The sequence below is a fragment of the Podarcis melisellensis genome, assembly GCF_964234715.1.
Source record: "Podarcis melisellensis genome assembly, chromosome: 5".
NCBI classification, from domain to species: domain Eukaryota; kingdom Metazoa; phylum Chordata; class Lepidosauria; order Squamata; family Lacertidae; genus Podarcis; species Podarcis melisellensis.
In genome coordinates, this window is record NC_138537.1 from 7,576,232 (window position 1) to 7,594,038 (window position 17,807).

General features: G+C 46.9%; 1 protein-coding gene and 1 long non-coding RNA gene across 4 annotated transcripts in view; one reads left to right on the forward strand and one right to left on the reverse strand.

Moving 5' to 3' along the window:
• Positions 1-17,807, reverse strand: part of LOC309370053 — a 394,628-nt gene that overhangs the window by 8,433 nt on the left and 368,388 nt on the right. The gene's annotated exons all lie outside the window — the stretch shown is intronic.
• Positions 16,002-17,807, forward strand: part of FAM131A (family with sequence similarity 131 member A) — a 58,922-nt gene continuing 57,116 nt past the window's right edge. Inside the window, exon 1 of one of the 3 annotated variants that reach the window (XM_081911325.1) lies at positions 16,002-16,322. In XM_081911325.1, the coding sequence (XP_081767451.1) occupies positions 16,292-16,322 (31 nt within the window). In that variant the 5' untranslated portion in view covers positions 16,002-16,291. Of the gene's footprint in view, positions 16,323-16,898; positions 17,243-17,807 lie in introns of those variants that run through there. The other 2 variants (XM_081911328.1, XM_081911327.1) reach the window with 2 other exon arrangements.

A 17,807-nucleotide genomic window follows, 5' to 3' on the forward strand; every position in this document is an offset into this window, starting at 1 on the left:
ATGTAAGTTACTAGAGATTTTCTGTCTCCACTAAGGGAGGGCTTTTCAGAGTAATTCCTTTGCAAACTTAATACTGGTTTAAACCTAGCCTAAGGGGGATGGGACTCCCCACTTCGCCAGCTGTAGCACTCTGGCAATAAACTGCAGTTCCCAGGGTACATCAGAGGAAGCCATGTGCTTTAAACAACAACAACAACACACTCTTTACCCTAAGGTCCCAGGACAGGTTACAGCATCATATTATTATTATTATTATTATTATTATTATTATTATTATTATTATTATTATTATTATTACTATTATTATTATTTCTGTTATTTATACCCCGCCCATCTGGCTGGGTTTCCCACAGTATTAAGAAGAGTTTAAAACAATTTGCAATCACAAAAGTAATGTGGGTCCTATCAGCTACATTAGTAAAGAAACGGCATTTTGAATGTGTTATAAACATGCAGCACCAGATGGCGGTGGAGAGTTAAAAAAAATTCTAAGCGGTTTTCCATAGCGTTTTTTTATTTTGTTATAACTATTTACCAGTGACTTCTGACTTATTTATAGCAATCCCCCCCCCCCCCGTGTGTAGGTCAACCCCTAGAAATAGGCACCTTGCCAAATGCCTGGTGTGCATGCAGCAAAATTCTCATCGCCCAGGTTCTGCTCATCTCAAGTTTGGATATCATCATCGTCATCAAACTGACCAATGTTCTTGTGCAGGTGTAGGGAAACTCGGCCCTCCAGATGTTTTGGGGCTACAACCCCCATCATCCCTGACCACTGGTCCTGTTAGCTAGGGATGATGGGAGTTGTAGTCCCAAAACATCTGGAGGGCCGAGTTTGCCTGTGCCTGTTCTTGTGCCATTAACAGCAGCCTGACACACAAATTTAGCAGCTGCAGTTTGTTCCTGGCCTGGAAACCAAGCTTGATCTCCTTAGTTTCTGTTTGTCGAGCTGCTGCTAAAGGGTCAGTAAATGCTGGCAGCCTCTTTCTGCACCTGCTGCAGTTAGAACAGGTGGGACGGGAGTGTTGGGGGGGCAGGCTGGCAGAGAAGCACAGCAGTGTCTTGGGCACTTGAATCTAAATGGCCTCGGCCCAGTATACCTGAAGGAGCATCTCCACCCCCATCGTTCAGCCCGGACACTGAGGTCCAGCCCGAGGACCTTCTGGCGGTTCCCTCACTCCGAGAAGCCAAGTTACAGGGAACCAGGCAGAGGGCCTTCTCAGTAGTGGCACCCGCCCTGTGGAATGCCCTCCCATCAGATGTCAAAGAGAAAAACAACTACCAGACTTTTAGAAGACACCTGAAGGCAGCCCTGTTTAGGGAAACTTTTAATGTTTAATAGATTATTGAATTTTAATATTCTGTTGAAAGCCATCCAGAGTGGCTGGGGAAACCCAGCCAGATGGGCGGGGTATAAATTATTATTATTATTATTATTATTATTATTATTATTATTATTATTATTGAATCTGTCACCTAGGAAGCGGCCTTGTACTGAGTCAGACCATCGGTCCATCTAGGTCAGTACACTACTGACAGGCAGCGTCTCTGAAAGGTTTCAGTCTCTCCCAGCCCTTTTCTGAAAATGCCAGGAGCTGAACCTGGGATGCTTTGCATGCAAAGCAGATGCTCTCCTTGTCACTCAGACCATGGATGAGCTTCAGTTCTCCCGCTTGGCAGAGGCTTTCCCTGCCAACATTTCACGGCTGCAGAATAGGGATGCTTCCGTGTACTCGGAACTTCCAGCTCGCTGCAAACTGTCTTAATTTGGTACTCTGCAAGTGTTTTGGCCCATGTTGGTTTAATAGCAGAGGGAGTTTGCTCTTTGGGTTCAGTAAAGCCCATCTAGTCCAGCATCCTGTTCTCACAGTGGCCAACCAGATGCCTCTGGGAAACCAGCAAGAAGCATTGAGCACAAGAACAACTCTCCCCTCCTGTGGCTTCCAGCAACTGGTATTTGGAAACATTGCTGGCTAGTAACCCTTGGTAGCTCCCTCCTCTTCCATGAATTTACCTAATCATCTTCCAAAGCCATCCAGGTTGGTGGCTATCACTTCCTCCTGTGGCAAGGAGTTCCATAGTTAACTCTGCACCACACGAAGTCCTGCTCTGGATTCTCTGCAGATTTTAAAAAAGAAACCAAGCAAAAATTGCATTGAAATGGTTCACATTTTGCACATGTGAGCCATGAAACATTTTCCTTTGTGTGCTTTTTTCACAGAAAGCGCATTTTTGCATGCATTTTTTTTTAACCCGTCGTTGTCAATAATAATATTGACTCCAAAGTCATGTAGGCACCAAGAGTCCAGAGTAGCCTTTCTTAGCCTTGGGCCCCCAGGTGTTGTTGGACTACAACTCCCATCATCCTGGGCTAGTGGCCAGGGATGATGGGAGTTGTAGTCCGACAGACCTAGGGATCCGAGGTTGAGAAAGGCTGCTCTAAAGTATGTAAATCTCTCAGATGGGGGTTTGAACCATGAGCTGCAATGTGGGACCCAGACCGAGACGGTGCTACATATTGGCCAGCTGAAGTCTCTCCATCATTGTTCTCTGGAGCTCCCTATGGCAAAATGAAGGAAGTGGTTTATCTTGTTCATGCTGTATTATTTGCTTAAAGGCTGTTTTGCTGTCTTTTTTCTTTTTCTTTTTGGTGCTGTCTATTTAATGAAAGCACTGAACTGCCTTCCACTTGCGTTTTTATTGCCACTGGATTCAGAAGAACTCTTGCATTTGGCAAAACAGGTTCCCTACAACCAAAGCAAGGATGCAAGATAATTGCAATGCTCTGTGGGTTTCTTTTAGCTATTAAATGAAACCTTTAACCTTCATCCTATGTGTGTGTTCATTGCATTTCTGAATCCCCAAAGCACCTCTGTCCCTTGGCAGAACAGGGTAGCTAGTCAAAATCATGGAGAATACATCTCTTAGTGACTACTAGGCGTGATGGATCTGTTGTGATGATGTTGTTGCTGGTACCATTCCTCAAAATACCTGGTTCTGGGAATCACAGGTGTGAAGAGTGCAGTTCTGGGCTTCCCATGGGTATCTGGTTGGCCACTTTGCAAACAGCTTACTGGGCCCTTGGTATGGCCCGCCCAGCCTCTTCTTACGTCTTTAAGAACCACCAGTGATTTACAGGGGTTAAGTATCAGAAAACCGGCTTTCTCTGGCAATCTGCTGCGGTGCATTAAAAGCTCCATTGCATCTGAGTTCATTTGCTCTGCTATTCAAAAGCAAGGACCTGCATTCCCTCCAGCCTTATTGCATAAGAGGGAATTGTTCTAAGGTGCCTGTCAATTCAAAAGACCCATCCAATTAAAGGCCCTCCACCGCTAAGTGGGTATTGCTAAGTTTTCTCCTCCGAGGCAATGCTTCAGAGGCAGGTGAAGCCCTGCAAAGGATTTACAAAGGTGTTTTCCTTGTTTGAATTCATTTCATCAAGGCTGAGTAATGGCCTCCCCCTGGAGGAAAAGTACATTTGAAGGGGCAGCTGTTTGTGTGCAGTGAACAAAAGCTGGAGCTTGGCTTGGAAGCCACTTGCTCCCCCAAGGGCAAGCGGAGGGGGGGGGTGCACACACAGTTAATGAATTAATGGCAGGGAGTCGGCCTCGTGATGGAGCCGCTGCTGATCCCATGATTGGCTCTTCCTGGGGAGAAGAGGCCTCAGTTTGCAGACAGACTGAAGCAGCCACAACTGGTCACAAAAGCATCTGGTTGGCCACTGTGAGAACAGCATGCTGGACTAGGTGGGCCACTGGCCTCATCCAATAACTGGGGGCTTCTGACTTTCTTAAGCAGGGGAGAGGGGGAAGGTAGGACTCCCGAGGTCAAAAAGAGAAAGGGAAAGGAAGACTGTGGCATGCAAAAGGTCCCAGGTCAGTGGCTCAATTTCAGAGGTGCCCTGTGCAACACCAGAATTTGGTACCCACTGCCACTTGCCTTCCATCCTACATAAGAGTTGTGGTGCCCCCAAAGCTCCACAACCACTGCAACTGGTTGAGCTCCCCTAAATCCGCCTCTGTCCAGGTCCAATCCTCTGCATCTCCAGGTGGGCTGGGAAAGACCCCTGAGTCTGAAACCTTGGAGAGCCATTGCCAGTAGACAACTGTCAAGCAAGCGACTGGCAGCAATGAAGAGCAGCAGCAGGTGGAGGAGGAGGAGCTGGTGATGATGGAATTGAGGCAGTTGAGTCAATAGAGTGGGGTAGGAGAGCTGGGGGTGGGTGGGGAATAACATCTGGCAATCAATTTTCTAGGAGGCTTAGCTCGGTCATAATTTATTATACACTTCCAGAGTTGATGCTAAATGCATTACTTCTAGTAAATGAGTCACCATATTTACTAGAGGGCAGTGAAAAATTGTGCCCTGGGCTTTTTAGATTTGTCTATGTGTGTACTATCTGAAACCAAAAGGGTGCATTGGTTGCCAGATGTGAAATATATTGGCATTATTTTCAGCTCCCCTACCCCACTAATAAGGGCTAGGGCCTCCAGTGAAGGTTGCCTTGCCTAGTGACCCTCCAAAACCTGGAGCTCACATAGACCAGGCTGACTGACCACTGCTGGAGACAGAATGCTGAGCTGGATAGGCCTTGCTCTGGTTCAGCTTGCTCTGCATTGCCGCATCTCTTCTTCACACACATCATCTACAGAAGTCTCCGCCAAGCTGGTGCCCTCCAGATGTTTCAGATGGTAGTTGTAGTCCGAAACATCTGGAGAGGACCAGTTTGCTGAAGGCTCATGTGCATCTTCTTCTACAGCACAAGGGAGAGATGTTTAATATGGAACACACACCAGACATCACAACTAGCCTTGCATGCTTTGCTTTTAATGTCACTGGGAGGCATATATTTTGATCATCCAAAGAGCCAATTTTCCTGGGTCACGTTGTCCTGCTGGTTGGGCATGCAGAGCTGGGAGCGAGGGGGGAGAACCGGAGCACACCCTGCCTGCCTCTGTCCTTCATCGACTTCATTACTGGCGTCTGCCAGCATTCCCTCCTGGACCTCCTCTGACCGGACGCATTTGTCATTGTCTTTCATCATGTGACATTTTTGTCACGAACGCATCACCCCTGTCATCAGTGCCCAGACGAGGGCTGGAGTTGGCGGCTACTGCCAAATGTGGGATGAAGCGTCTTCAAAGCCTCAAGTCACTCATTTCATCTGGAGAAGGGTGAGGATGAGAGGAGATGGATGAAGGAGAATGATCTCCCTTCGGGACAGTACCTTGGCTGGGGCAGTCATGTCAGAAAATTGCATCATCAAGAGGAATCAAAAGTTCACCCAATGCATAATTAACCTGTGGAACTCATTAGCACATCCTCTCTCCCCCCCTTCTGCTTTTAAGGATTAGACAGATTTGTGGATGAAAGGGCTACTGCTAGATAGGCTAAACGAAGCACTTCGATTAGAGGCAAGATCTGTGAAATTGTTGGAAGCAAACAGCAGAGTTATTATCAAGGCTTGCCTATAATTTCCTGAGGCATCTTGCCTACTGCTGGCGGAAGATGAAAGCTGGATTTGATGGATCTAGCAAGGCAGTACCAGCCCTGTGATGGGGTATCTGCCCCAAACCAGACCATAATTTCATGCGGTTGGAGAGTATGGAGAGAAGATGCCAGCAACAAACTGCAATGGATCCAGATGTGCACAGATTAAATCAATGGTTCCCAAACCTTTTCCCCTGGGTCACACTTTAAGAATAAAAAATTGCATGCACCACACCACATTTTTATTGATAACAAATGCAATGGAAAACAGAAAGAAACAACTCCAAGCAGTGCTTGATTTATAACATAGAACATGACTACTTTATAATAATTATGAAGAAAGTATAAAACAATGCAGCTACGTAAGAACATGAATCATTCCTAAAATATAATATTGATCCTGAATCTTATTGCCATGCTTGCCGTCCTCTCCTGCCACACGACTGTGGCATACTACACCCTTTGAGAACCACTGGATTAAATGAAGCCTCCATTGCAGAATTGCCATAAGAAGGTCCTGGCTGTTGGATCTGGCCACCTACCAGATGCCAGGGAGAAGCTCCCAAGCCAGACCTGAGTGCAACAGTCTTCTCCACACCTGCTATTCTCAGCAACTAGCAGTGGCGGACCTACAGTTTTGGAGTCTGAGTTATCATTGTTAACTTCAGCTCAGGACTGCAATACCTCAAGGACCGCCTCTTTCCATATGAACCTCCTTGGACCCTGAGATCATCTTCTGAGGCCCTCCTTCATGTGCCACCTCCTCAAGAGGTCCAGAGGGTGGCGACACAAGAACAGGCCTTCTCTGCAGTGGCTCCCCATCTGTGAAATGCTCTCCCCAGGGAAGGTTGCCTGGCGCCTTCATTATATACCTTTAGGTGCCAGGCAAAAACGTTCCTTTTTAACCAGGCCTTTGGTTGACCTGATCAACATCCCATACTCTTTTAAAATGTGGCTGTTTTGCGGGGGGTATTATTGCGTTGTTGCTTTTCTTTTTATTTTATGTACTGTGATCTTTTTATGTGAACTGCCCTGAGACCTCCGGGTATAGGGTGGTATATAAATAACAGCAGCAGCAGCAACAACAACAACGGGGTTGTTCACCACACCATTGCAACATGTGTCCTACTGACCCTCAAACTTTGGAATTGTTGAAATATATACAACAAATTACGGTAATCAATTTGAGTCATGTGACTCAAATTGGGTCTACTAGACCCAACATTTTTAATCAATGGGAACTAAAGTCGCTTCTGGGGGCCCCTACAGGATTAGGGACCCTGAAGTTGAAGCTTCATTAGTCTCATAGTAGATCCAACCCTGACTGCTAGCATTCTGAGGTCCACAAAAGGGTCCCTTCCAGCTCTATCATCCTATGATTGATTCTAGTGAACCCTTGTGTAGACAGACATGAGGCTTTAGCCCACTGCAAATGCTGCAGTCCCAGTCAGGATCATGGCCCCCATGCTATTTCCACTGTGGGGGAGGGTGGGCTCCCATTTGCTATAAAGAGAGCTTTTTACAAAGCAAGTAACACATATGACCCCATCTTAATCAAGCTCAAAGCGGGGTGCGGGGGGGGGGGGAGCACATGGTTAAAGCTCCCTGATCTGGATTGTACTTCCTCTGTCTGCAGTTCCCTTTATTAAAGTCATTCACGCAAATGCTAAGTGTCTGGATGGCATTGTAGCTCGTTTGGACAGCAACTTCCTGAATCTCTGAGTGTAATAAGCGCCATTGCGTGAATCACACTGAGAGTCAGCTACTGTGTTTGAGTGTGTGGAGGTTGCACTGTATGAATCAAGTCATTGGCTCCACACCAGACACAGTTAGTTATTTTGTTAAGTTATATTTAAATCAATGGACCACGTTAGTCATGTCTACATTGTCCCATTGATCCCAATGCTATTTTTAGCTGTCTGGTGTAACAAGCTGTACCGTTCAGACATTTTGGCTGTTGTAGCACCTGTGGAAGATGGAGCTGCAAATCTTGATGCAAACCAAGCTGTGCTAACCACAAGATCCCACGTTCTGGATCTTTGCACCAGCTCCTCACATAATTCCAGGGCCTTTCTTCCGGATATTTGTTTGATTCTGTCATGCCCCATAAAATATCTCCAAGTGGTTTCACAGTAAAAACGTCAATGATTTAGAATCATAGAATCATAGAGTTGGAAGAGACCACAAGGGCCATTGAGTCCAACCCCCTGCCAAGCAGGAAACACCATCAGAGCACTCCTGACATATGGTTGTCAAGCCTCTGCTTAAAGACCTCCAAAGAAGGAGACTCCACCACACTCCTTGGCAGCAAATTCCACTGTCGAACAGCTCTTACTGTCAGGAAGTTCTTCCTAAGGTTTAGGTGGAATCTTCTTTCTTGTAGTTTGGATCCATTGCTCCGTGTCCACTTCTCTGGAGCAGCAGAAAACAACCTTTCTCCCTCCTCTATGTGACATCCTTTTATATATTTGAACATGGCTATCATATCACTCCTGAACCTCCTCTTCTTCAGGCTAAACATGCCCAGCTCCCTTAGCCGTTCCTCATAAGGCATCGTTTCCAGGCCTTTGACCATTTTGGTTGCCCTCCTCTGGACACGTTCCAGTTTGTCAGTGTCCTTCTTGAACTGTGGTGCCCAGAACTGGACACAGTACTCCAGGTGAGGTCTGACCAGAGCAGAATACAGTGGCACTATTACTTCCCTTGATCTAGATGCTATACTCCTATTGATGCAGCCCAGAATTGCATTGGCTTTTTAAAACAATTCCATGTGTAAAAGCAATTTGACAAGGGTGCAAGGGACAGGGGGTGGTGGGGGATGATACGGCTCCTTTCCAAGGGTGCAAGGCAGCTTAGGTATATGCTCACACTGGTCAACCTACATGAAGCCCTCTCTCCCCACTTGCAATTCCCAGCCACTTGTATACAGAGGCACACTGCCTCCAACGGTGGAGGCAAAACATAGTCAGCCCTCCCAGGTGCATCCCAGCAAGCCGAAATGCTCTTTTCCTCATCATTCCACTTTCTCTTCATCCCTTCCCTCCTCCCCACAGGGTGGGGCATCTGCAGCTCTCCCTATATTGATAGATTGTAATAGCTCTCACCATCCCTGAATATTTGCCATGCCTGGCTGGGACTTATGGGAGTTGGAGTCTGCAGTGTCTGTAGGCAGTGTCGGATTACCAAACAGCCAGAGGAGGAACCGGCCTATGGGCCCCACTCCATTTAGGGGCTCCACTCCAACAACGGATCAAAATAAGATCGATTTTGGTCTTGAAAGATAATTACAACCACGCTTTCTTAGTTCAATGTTATCTCACAAGAGTGAGCACACAAGAAACATCCACTAAAGAAGCTTTCAAAAACTTATTAGGAGATAATTTACGAGGGCCCCCTCCCAAGAGAGAAGAAGAAGAGTTTGGATTTGATATCCCGCTTTATCACTCCCCTTCAGGAGTCTCAAAGCGGCTAACATTCTCCTTTCCCTTCCTCCCCCACAACAAACACTCTGTGAGGTGAGTGAGGCTGAGATACTTCAGAGAAGTGTGACTAGCCTAAGGTCACCCAGCAGCTGCATGTGGAGGAGCGGAGACGCGAACCCGGTTCACCAGATTACGAGTCCACCACTCTTAACCACTACACCACACTGGCTGTTCGACTGTCTAGGGGCCTCCACAGGGTTTAATCCATCACTGTCCATAGGGTGGCAGGTTTCACACCACTGAACTACTCTCTGCCTCGTACACCTTAGCAGCAGCACCCATCTCACTTGTACGCCCTGAGATAGCTGCCCTTTCACAGATCAGGGAAACTGGGTGAGAAGAAAAGGGGTCTTTGCCCAAGCTTCCTGTAACTGTACGTTCAGCCACCCACTCACAGTGCCATCTTGATGCCAAGCGGAAGGCTTCCCTTCTTCCCAAGCCTTGGCCTGCATGGGGCATGAAAAGACTCAATTGCCTCTTATCGATCACCTGCTGAGCTATTGGGAATTTATGACCCACAGCAAATAGCCAGGACATTGCACTCATGATGAGACATTGAACTGCCCAGCAATCAATGCCTTGCGATGGCTGGCTGTGCATCGCTCCACAAGCTGCCAGACGTTGGCTGTGGTGTATGTGTCAGTCACTCTGGGAAGCTGGTAACAACAACAACAACAACAGCCACAACAACAACTTATTATTTATACCAGACTTTTAGAAGACATCTGAAGGCAGTCCTGTTTAGGGAAGTTTTTAATGTTTGACGTATAATTGTATTTTAATATTTTGTTGGAAGCTGCCCAAAGTGGCTGGGCAAACCAACCAGAGTGGGTGGGGTATGTATAAATAAATAAATAAATAAATAAATAAATAAATAAATAAATAAATGTGTTGTTGTTGTTGTTGTTGTTGTTGTTGTTGTTGTTGTTGTTGTTATACCCCGTCCATCTGGCTGGGTTTCCCCAGCCACTCTGGGTGGTTTCCAGCAAAACATTAAAAATACATTAAAACATCAGTCGTTAAAAACTTCCCTAAACAGGGCTGCCTTCAGATGTCTTCTAAAAGTCAGATAGTGAATTGGTGGAATTGTTCCTCTTTCTGCCCACCCCCACCCACCATCAAGCATGGTTTGTTGTTCATGCCCAGTGTAGCACAGAAATTCCAGACTTGTGCTAAGCAAACATATCTTAAATTGATATGGTTGACACTTCCCTGACCTCCCTAGTCCTAATTAATGCATAAGAGGCCAAGCACTAATCTACTGGGGGAGTGGAGATATTAGACCCATTCTCATAATATAGCTGATCTTAGCTTCTAAGAGCTACAGTTGGTGCTGCCAGGATGAATGTGAACCAGGTGAGCAAACAGAGAAAGAATTTGGCAATGATGCTTATGGGGGGCAGCAGGGATGGATGGGAGAATATTAGTATGAGACTGTACTTTACAGAATCTACAAAAGGAACCTCAAGGAACTAGCCTTACCCCTGCCAAATCTACCATTTTTCTGGGGCTTGTCTGCTCCACAGGTGAACAGCTCAAACTGTTGGCATGCTCAGTTGGCAGAGCATGAGACTCTTGATCTCAGTGTTGCGCATTTGAGCCCCACGTTGAGCAAAAGATTCCTACATTGCAGGGGGTTGGACTAGATGATCCTTGTGGTCCCTTCCAACTCTACAATTCTATGATCAGGAGAAGCTTCCCAATTTGTAGCCTAAACATTACACTTTTAAAAAAATGATATTTCATACTTTTATATTCCATAATCTTATAGTTAGTTTTAGAGGTAATACTACTACTACTACTGTACTACTAATATATTTTTTCTTGCAGTTTGATCTCATTGGTCCAGGCTCTATCCTTTGGAGCCTCAGAAAACAAATCTGAGCCATCGTCTATGTGACATCATTCACATATTTGAAAATGGCTTTCCTCAAAGGACTTGTTCTCCAGGCTTCTCACCAACTTCATTGCTCTCTCCTAGGTATGCCAGTTCATTTCTTGGACTGCGGTGCCCAGAACTGGACATAGGACTCCAGACGAGTCCCAGTCAAAGCGGAATAGGGTGGTACTATCTCACCACCTTGCAAAGCTAGACACTATGCTCCTGTTGATGCAGCCTAGAATTGCATTAGCCCTTCTGGCTGCTGAATCTCACTGCTGGCTCATCTTTTGCCCAACAGGCAATCTCATAATATAATCTTAATATTATATATTTAACTCACACACCCTGCACCAATTATACAACTTAAGTGATGCAAACCTGACTTACACTGTCAGGCTATTGCTTCATTTAGCCTGATAAAGTCTAGGCAGCAGCTCCCCTGCTAGCTGGGATTCTTTTTGAGTGCAGAGTGCAGAGAATGAGAATGCCAGATGCTGGCACTGTTACTGAAACTAACCGGTCAGGAATCTGGAGCAGGATAGATATGTAACAATTTATTTTAATTTAGTCTGTAACGCTTGCTCTATGACAGAGTCATGCCAACCAATCTTCCAATAATAATAATAATAATAATAATAACCACTGCCAGTGTGGTGCAGTGGTTAAGAGCGGTGGACTCGTAATCTGGTGAACTGGGTTCGCTTCCCTGCTCCTCCACACGTAGCTGCTTGGTGACCTTGGGCCAGTCACACTTCTCTGAAGTCTCTCAGCCCCACTCACCTCACAGAGTGTTGTGGGGGAGGAAGGGAAAGGAGAATGTTAGCCGCTTTGAGACTCCTTAGGGTAGTGATAAAGCAGGATATCAAATCCAAACTCTAATAATAATAATAATAATAATAATAATAATAATAATAATAATAATAATAATAATTTATTATTTGTACCCCAGCCACTCTGGGCGGCTTCCAACAAAGATTAAAAATACATTGAAATGTCACACATTAAAAACTTCCTTAAACAGGGCTGCCTTCAGCTGCCTTCTAAATGTCAGGTAGTTGTTTATCTCTTTGACATCTGATGGGAGGGCGTTCCACAGGGAGGGTGCCACTATCGAGAAGGCCCTCTTCCTGGCTCTCTGTGCTTCACGCAGTGAGGGAACCTCCAGAAGCCCCTCAGCACTGGACCTCAGTGTCCAGGAAGAATGATGGGGGTGGAGATGCTCCTTCAGGTATACTGGGCCAAGGCCATTTAGGGCTTTAAAGGTCAACACCAACAGCTCACTTGTCCCCACCCTCTGTGTATGAAAGCAACGCCTGTATATAGAGGAAAAAATCCATAGATTCTATATGATTCTGTCATGGATGCTTTAGTTGAGATTCCTGCATTGCAGGGGGTAGGACTAGATGACCCTCGTGTACCTTCCAGCTCTATGATTCTGTGAGTCTATGAAATCCAGACTTGGTGCTCACAAACAAATATTAAAATAAGACAAATGTGTGAGAGTATTTATGCATTTATCATTCCATTCTTGTAGTTTTCCAATAATTTGGATTTTGTTCTTGCTATAAGAGCTAGGCTGCAAGGTAGCTGTCACTGATTCAAGAAATTCCTAGACTGAAAAGAGACAATCCAGCTACATGAGGAAAGACATATTCTCATTTGAGTCAGAGATATACTTTTATGCTCTCTGTTCTACCTCTAACATGGCAGGAATTAACAATTAGGCCAGAGCTGAGCAAAACCTATTGAATTTCCTTGCAAAACTAGCAGTATTTTAATAAAATGTATTTATTAGGAATCAGCTAATTGCAAGAGTGAATACATTGAAAATAAACAGGAAAGCCATAATCTAGCATACGGCTAATTGTGCTTAACCCCATTATTACCGCATATTACTCAGGTAATACCATGGTGTCTCTGCACATGAAGAGAGGTCTAGAAGTATTTTAAGCATTTATGTTTTGTTCAGCATGTTGTGGTTTAAATAATGTTGGATTATTCTGTAATGAAGGGCAATTTATGAATTTGGTTAAAATAAAAACCAAAACCAACAACAAGCTGTGTTAATAAAAGCCTGACAAGAAAGACATAGAACTAGTGGGTAAAAGTTGTAATTAAGCATCACTACACAAAAGTATCACAAATTCTTCAGTTAGGGCCTAGTTATCCATGACAATGAGCCAGATTGCCATAATTAACTATGAATATAGCAAAAAGCCAGAACCACAGAGGTGCAAGGAGTATGCAGTTGTATGACAATAAAAATGTCTGAACAGGGAAACCTGTTACTTGCATATTACAATACAAATATTTATTTTAAAAAGTCATATAAGCAAAGAATCCACCAAATATACAGTCTGTAACATGGGTAGGCAAACTAAGGCCCAGGGGCCGGATCCGGCCCAATCGCCTTCTAAATCTGGCCCGCAAACGGTCTGGGAATCAGCGTGTTTTTACATGAGTAGAATGTGTCATTTTATTTAAAATGCATCTCTGGGTTATTTGTGGGGCATAGGAATTCGTTCATTTCCCCCCTTCAAAATATAGTCCGGTCCCTGACAAGATCTGAGGGACAGTGGACCCGGCCCCCTGCTAAAGTTTGCTGACCCTTGGTCTATAATCACTGTGAAAACCAAACCCAATATTGTGGTTTCTTCCAATAACATCCAGTTTATGATTTCTACTAATTCCATGTTCTATTGGCAATCAATTCTGTCTCCATATTAGTATGTGGCTTGTACACCAGCCTGAAAAGATACTGTAGGTGTACTGAAGAATTAATCCAAATGCTTTATTGATCTACGCTCCACTGCTGTTCCATCAAAGGAAAAATCCCAGAAATGTTATTGATCCAATTTGTTTCTACTTGACTCAACAGGGGTTTGAGCAATCTCACACCTGTTTCATACACACAGACTTATTCATGAACAAGAGAGAAATCTCATAAAGAACTAACAATGAATGCAAGCAGTGGTGGGGTTGCATTTTGTCTTCCTCAGAGGCTACCATAATTCATTGAGGGTCCTGGCCGTAGACATAATGTTATGGCTTTGGCAGCAATCTTCTTGGCTCTCAGGTGGGGTCCATTAGGTGGGAGCCCCCAGCCTGCATTCTCCTTCGGTCTCAGATATTTTAGCTGCCTGTATTTAGCAGGCACAGTGGGAGTGTCTCTCATAGAGTTCTCTCTAGAAAGTTTGCAGGAAAACTCTGCGAGCTTCAGCTCCTATCATGTGCCTATCTAGCAAAACACGAGTTGTTGGTTTGACTGCATTTTAAATATCACCCAACTGGGAGTTCTAAGGAGTTGTTATTTAAATAAATAGTGAAAACTCTGGCTTCTTGGGAATATGATACATTCCACATGACAATGCATTGTGTACTATGCGTGAATGCCACTCCTGATGCCACTTCAACCGCAGGAGCATAGAAGGCTGACTTGTACAGAGTCAGACCATTGATTGTTCTAGCTCAGGCAGTGGCTTCAGGACCCAGAGAGTTCCCAGTCTTTCCCAGCCCTACTTGGCAGTGTCAGGAAGTGACCAAGGGATCAGTGGAGGCTGGTCCATTTGAGCAAATGGGGCACTAATGGCCACAAACCTCAGTCTGCCATCAACCAACTTTCACCTGCCCATCTTACAGTTCTCAATCAGTCCAAAGTGGTGGCTCTGGCTGTCAGCTTCCTCCTCCTTAGCCCCAGTGTCTCCCTTCTAGAACTCAGCAGAGAGGAAGATGGGGACAAAACTTTAAACAGCTGCCTTTGCCTATCATTGGCTCTGGCTCCACTTACAGCTTATCTCTCTTCTTTCTGTCCCACCAGTAGCAATGAGCACCAGCTACCACTACCTGAGATCTTCTGTATGCAGTGGCTGTATTTGATCACTGAGCTACACATTTCCATGAAGTGGAGTTGCAATGCTAATGCCAAAGCCTGATGCTTAAGGGCAGCTCCCTTCTGTTTTCTGAGTATGATTGCTCGGCTTCATGAGCTACTGCCTGCCTCATGGGGCTAGAAGGAAATGAAATTTTAGTTCTATCTCCCTTGTATCAATGACCATCATACATGTTGTCTTACAAAGTAATGTACCCTGAGCCTTATGAGGGGCTGGCAGAACTGGCAGACACTAGACTACAGTGGCTTGGTGAAGGAGAATGTACAGTTTGGCACCCCCACAGCAGCATTCAGAAGGAGAAAAAACTGTCAGGCCATGAGGCTTAAGAAATCTAGTACGGGACTTTTAAAATATTTTGCCAAGGGTGCTCAAACACATGACTTCTTACAAAGTGTCATCCCCCCAATAGATGTTGATGAGTTGAAGCTTTGGGCATTCCATGACACCTTTCCTTTTTGGGGTACCATGTGCTGTGTTAGTGTGAATGGAGAGATGCGTCTTTGAACCAGAGGCTGCCAACTGGCGTCATTGCTGTATATAGTAAACAGCCTCCTTAGAACAGATGCTTTGCACCATTCCACACAATGCCCACAATGCCCTTTGGCTGAGCAGCAACCACATCACATATTATTAGGAACAAAGATTATAAAAGGAGCCCTGTGGCCACATGAGAAGCGGACGGAAGAGTTTCCAGCAGAAAAGGATACTTGCCATAAGATTGGGAGAAGGGGTCTTGCCTTGTGTGTGTGCTTGTGCATGACAAGTAGCAGGAGAGAGGGGTTGCCATGCCTGTTGCATCTTCTTTTTCAGTCATCACGAACCCATCTTGCTTGTGAAACTTGGGTGGGGATGGGAGAGCTGGCGTAGGTGATGTGAGAGCAGGGATTTAAGTCTCCCCAACCTACGTGCAGGACCCAGGAGCATTAGCACCTGCAAATTACAGATGGCAAACCTGGCACAGCAAGCCATTGATCCGCCACCTAAGCAAAATCGGTTAGCTTCTTCGACCCGCCCAGCAATTCAACAGACCCTTGGTTCCAGGTTCTAGTTCTGGCGGCGCTGGCCAAGGTGCTGAAATCGGCGGCGCCCGCCTAGAAGCCAGCTTTGCTGCTGTCCAGGGTGCTGAAGCCAGAGCGCTGTTCTTGGTGCTGAAGCCAGCTGCCTGTCTGCTAGCAGCTCGCTCGCTCGCTCTCAATTCTCCGCCAGCAGCAGTGACGTAGTCGAACGTGCAAGCGGCTCAGCCCCAGTGTCCCTGAGACGCCAGCTTCTCGAGGGGGCAGAAACTGAGGAGGAGGAGGAGACAGAGAGAGCCAGAGCGGTTCCTGGAGATCGTGTGTGTGTGTCTGTATGCGCGCGCGCTTCCTCCCTCCCCCTAATCTTCTCTGTGTTGCCAGATCAACCCCACCAGCCAACGGGGGGGAAAAAAAGAGAGAAGTCGCTTCTCCAGCCCACCGCCCGCCTACCAGCTCACAGCCCATGAGGTACTGTGGCAATGTGTGCGGTCTGGAGCAAAGGTTTACTGCCATCCTAAATTGCCCCCGACGATTATGGGCTGTATTGGCTCCAAAACCACCATCGGTAAGATTGCTTCTACCTTGCGGCGGCGGCGGCGGCAGGGGGGAATGGGGAGGGAGTGTGTGGTTGCACCTCCGATGTGCCAGAACCAGCCGGAGTATGGGGGGATGCAGGTGCCTGGATCGTCCCTGGAGAAGAGATTGGGTGAGGCGGGGGGCGGGGGCTGCAGCGGAAGAGATCGCTTAATCGTTATAGCGTGTTTGTTTTCTGGAAGAAGGGCAGCAGGGAGCGTGAGCCTGTTCCCCCCCACGGAGGGGGTAGAGAGGGGTGTGTGCATGTGCGGGGTGGGGGGGGGAGGTGCGTTGAGGCAAGGCAGGCTCCGCTCGCATGCTGCCTTCAGGAAAGGGCGAGCCTGGCGCCTCGGCTTCTTTGGCGTGGAAATCACGGCCGAGGTGTCGAGGCGGATGATCGCTCCGCTGGCTTCCCGGGGGTTGCTTGGCGCCGCAGCCTTCCAGCAGTTTCAGGGTTGTTTTTCCTCCAGAGCTTGGAAACATCCTCCCCTTTCCTCGGCTCTCTCTCTCCCCCCCCCCCGCCGCCCCCCGCCTCTCCCCGCACCCCGCGCCGACAGCAACGGCCGGAGCCCGGCGCAATTAGCATGCGAGGGCAGACTTGCTGTTGCCAAGGAACCACTCTCCTTAGCAGACCTTCAGCCTCACCGCCCCCCCTCCCGGCCGCCTTCTCGCCCCAATCTCAATTCGCATCCGAGAACCAGGAAGGAGAAGGAGGAAACACACCCAGGATTGGCCTCCTGTGTTAGAAGCCTGGCAGCCGGTTCAGCTTCTCCGGCTTGGGCGCAGTAAAGATGGGGGAAGAGGCGAGCAAAGGCTTCGGTCGACGCTCCTGAGCCGAGTCCGGGTCACAGTCTGGAGCAGGAGCCTCTGGCTTTGCAGAGACACTCGGTGCAAGTTGCGTGGAGGGAGCAGGTCAGTTTCACAACTCGGCAGAGGAAGCCAAGGACTGCCAGGGGGAAGGGGACCCTATTCTTGAATCATGCTTTAGGGAGGCGGTGTGTGGATCTGGCGAGCAGGACCCCCAGGAAGTAGTGGCAGAGAGGGCTAGCCTGTTGCCTTGGGCAATGCATCCCATATGGCGTTATTTCTGCTTGAAATTTGCTCCTAATCCCTTTTCTCAGGGGCTATATGCCCCCCCCCCCATACACACACCTAGTTGTGAACAGCAGGTCGCTTCAACCCAGAGACCTGAGTTCATTCCTGGGAATAAAGTTCTGTTTTAAATCAAGGGGATGCCTGCCGGCTATCTTCCCTGACCTCGTGCCCTCCAGACGTTTTGAGACTACTACAACACTCGCCAGCTGCCACCAGCCCAAAAGTTGTTCTCCAAAATATCTGGAGGACACCAGTTTGGAAAGGCTGGATGAGAGTGTCTAGAGCTGGGATGCTAGATAGAGTCCAGGAAGCAGTAGGAAGAAAGTTTTCAGGAATGGGGAGAAAGAAGACCTGTAACTTAGCACAGCATGTATGCATTATG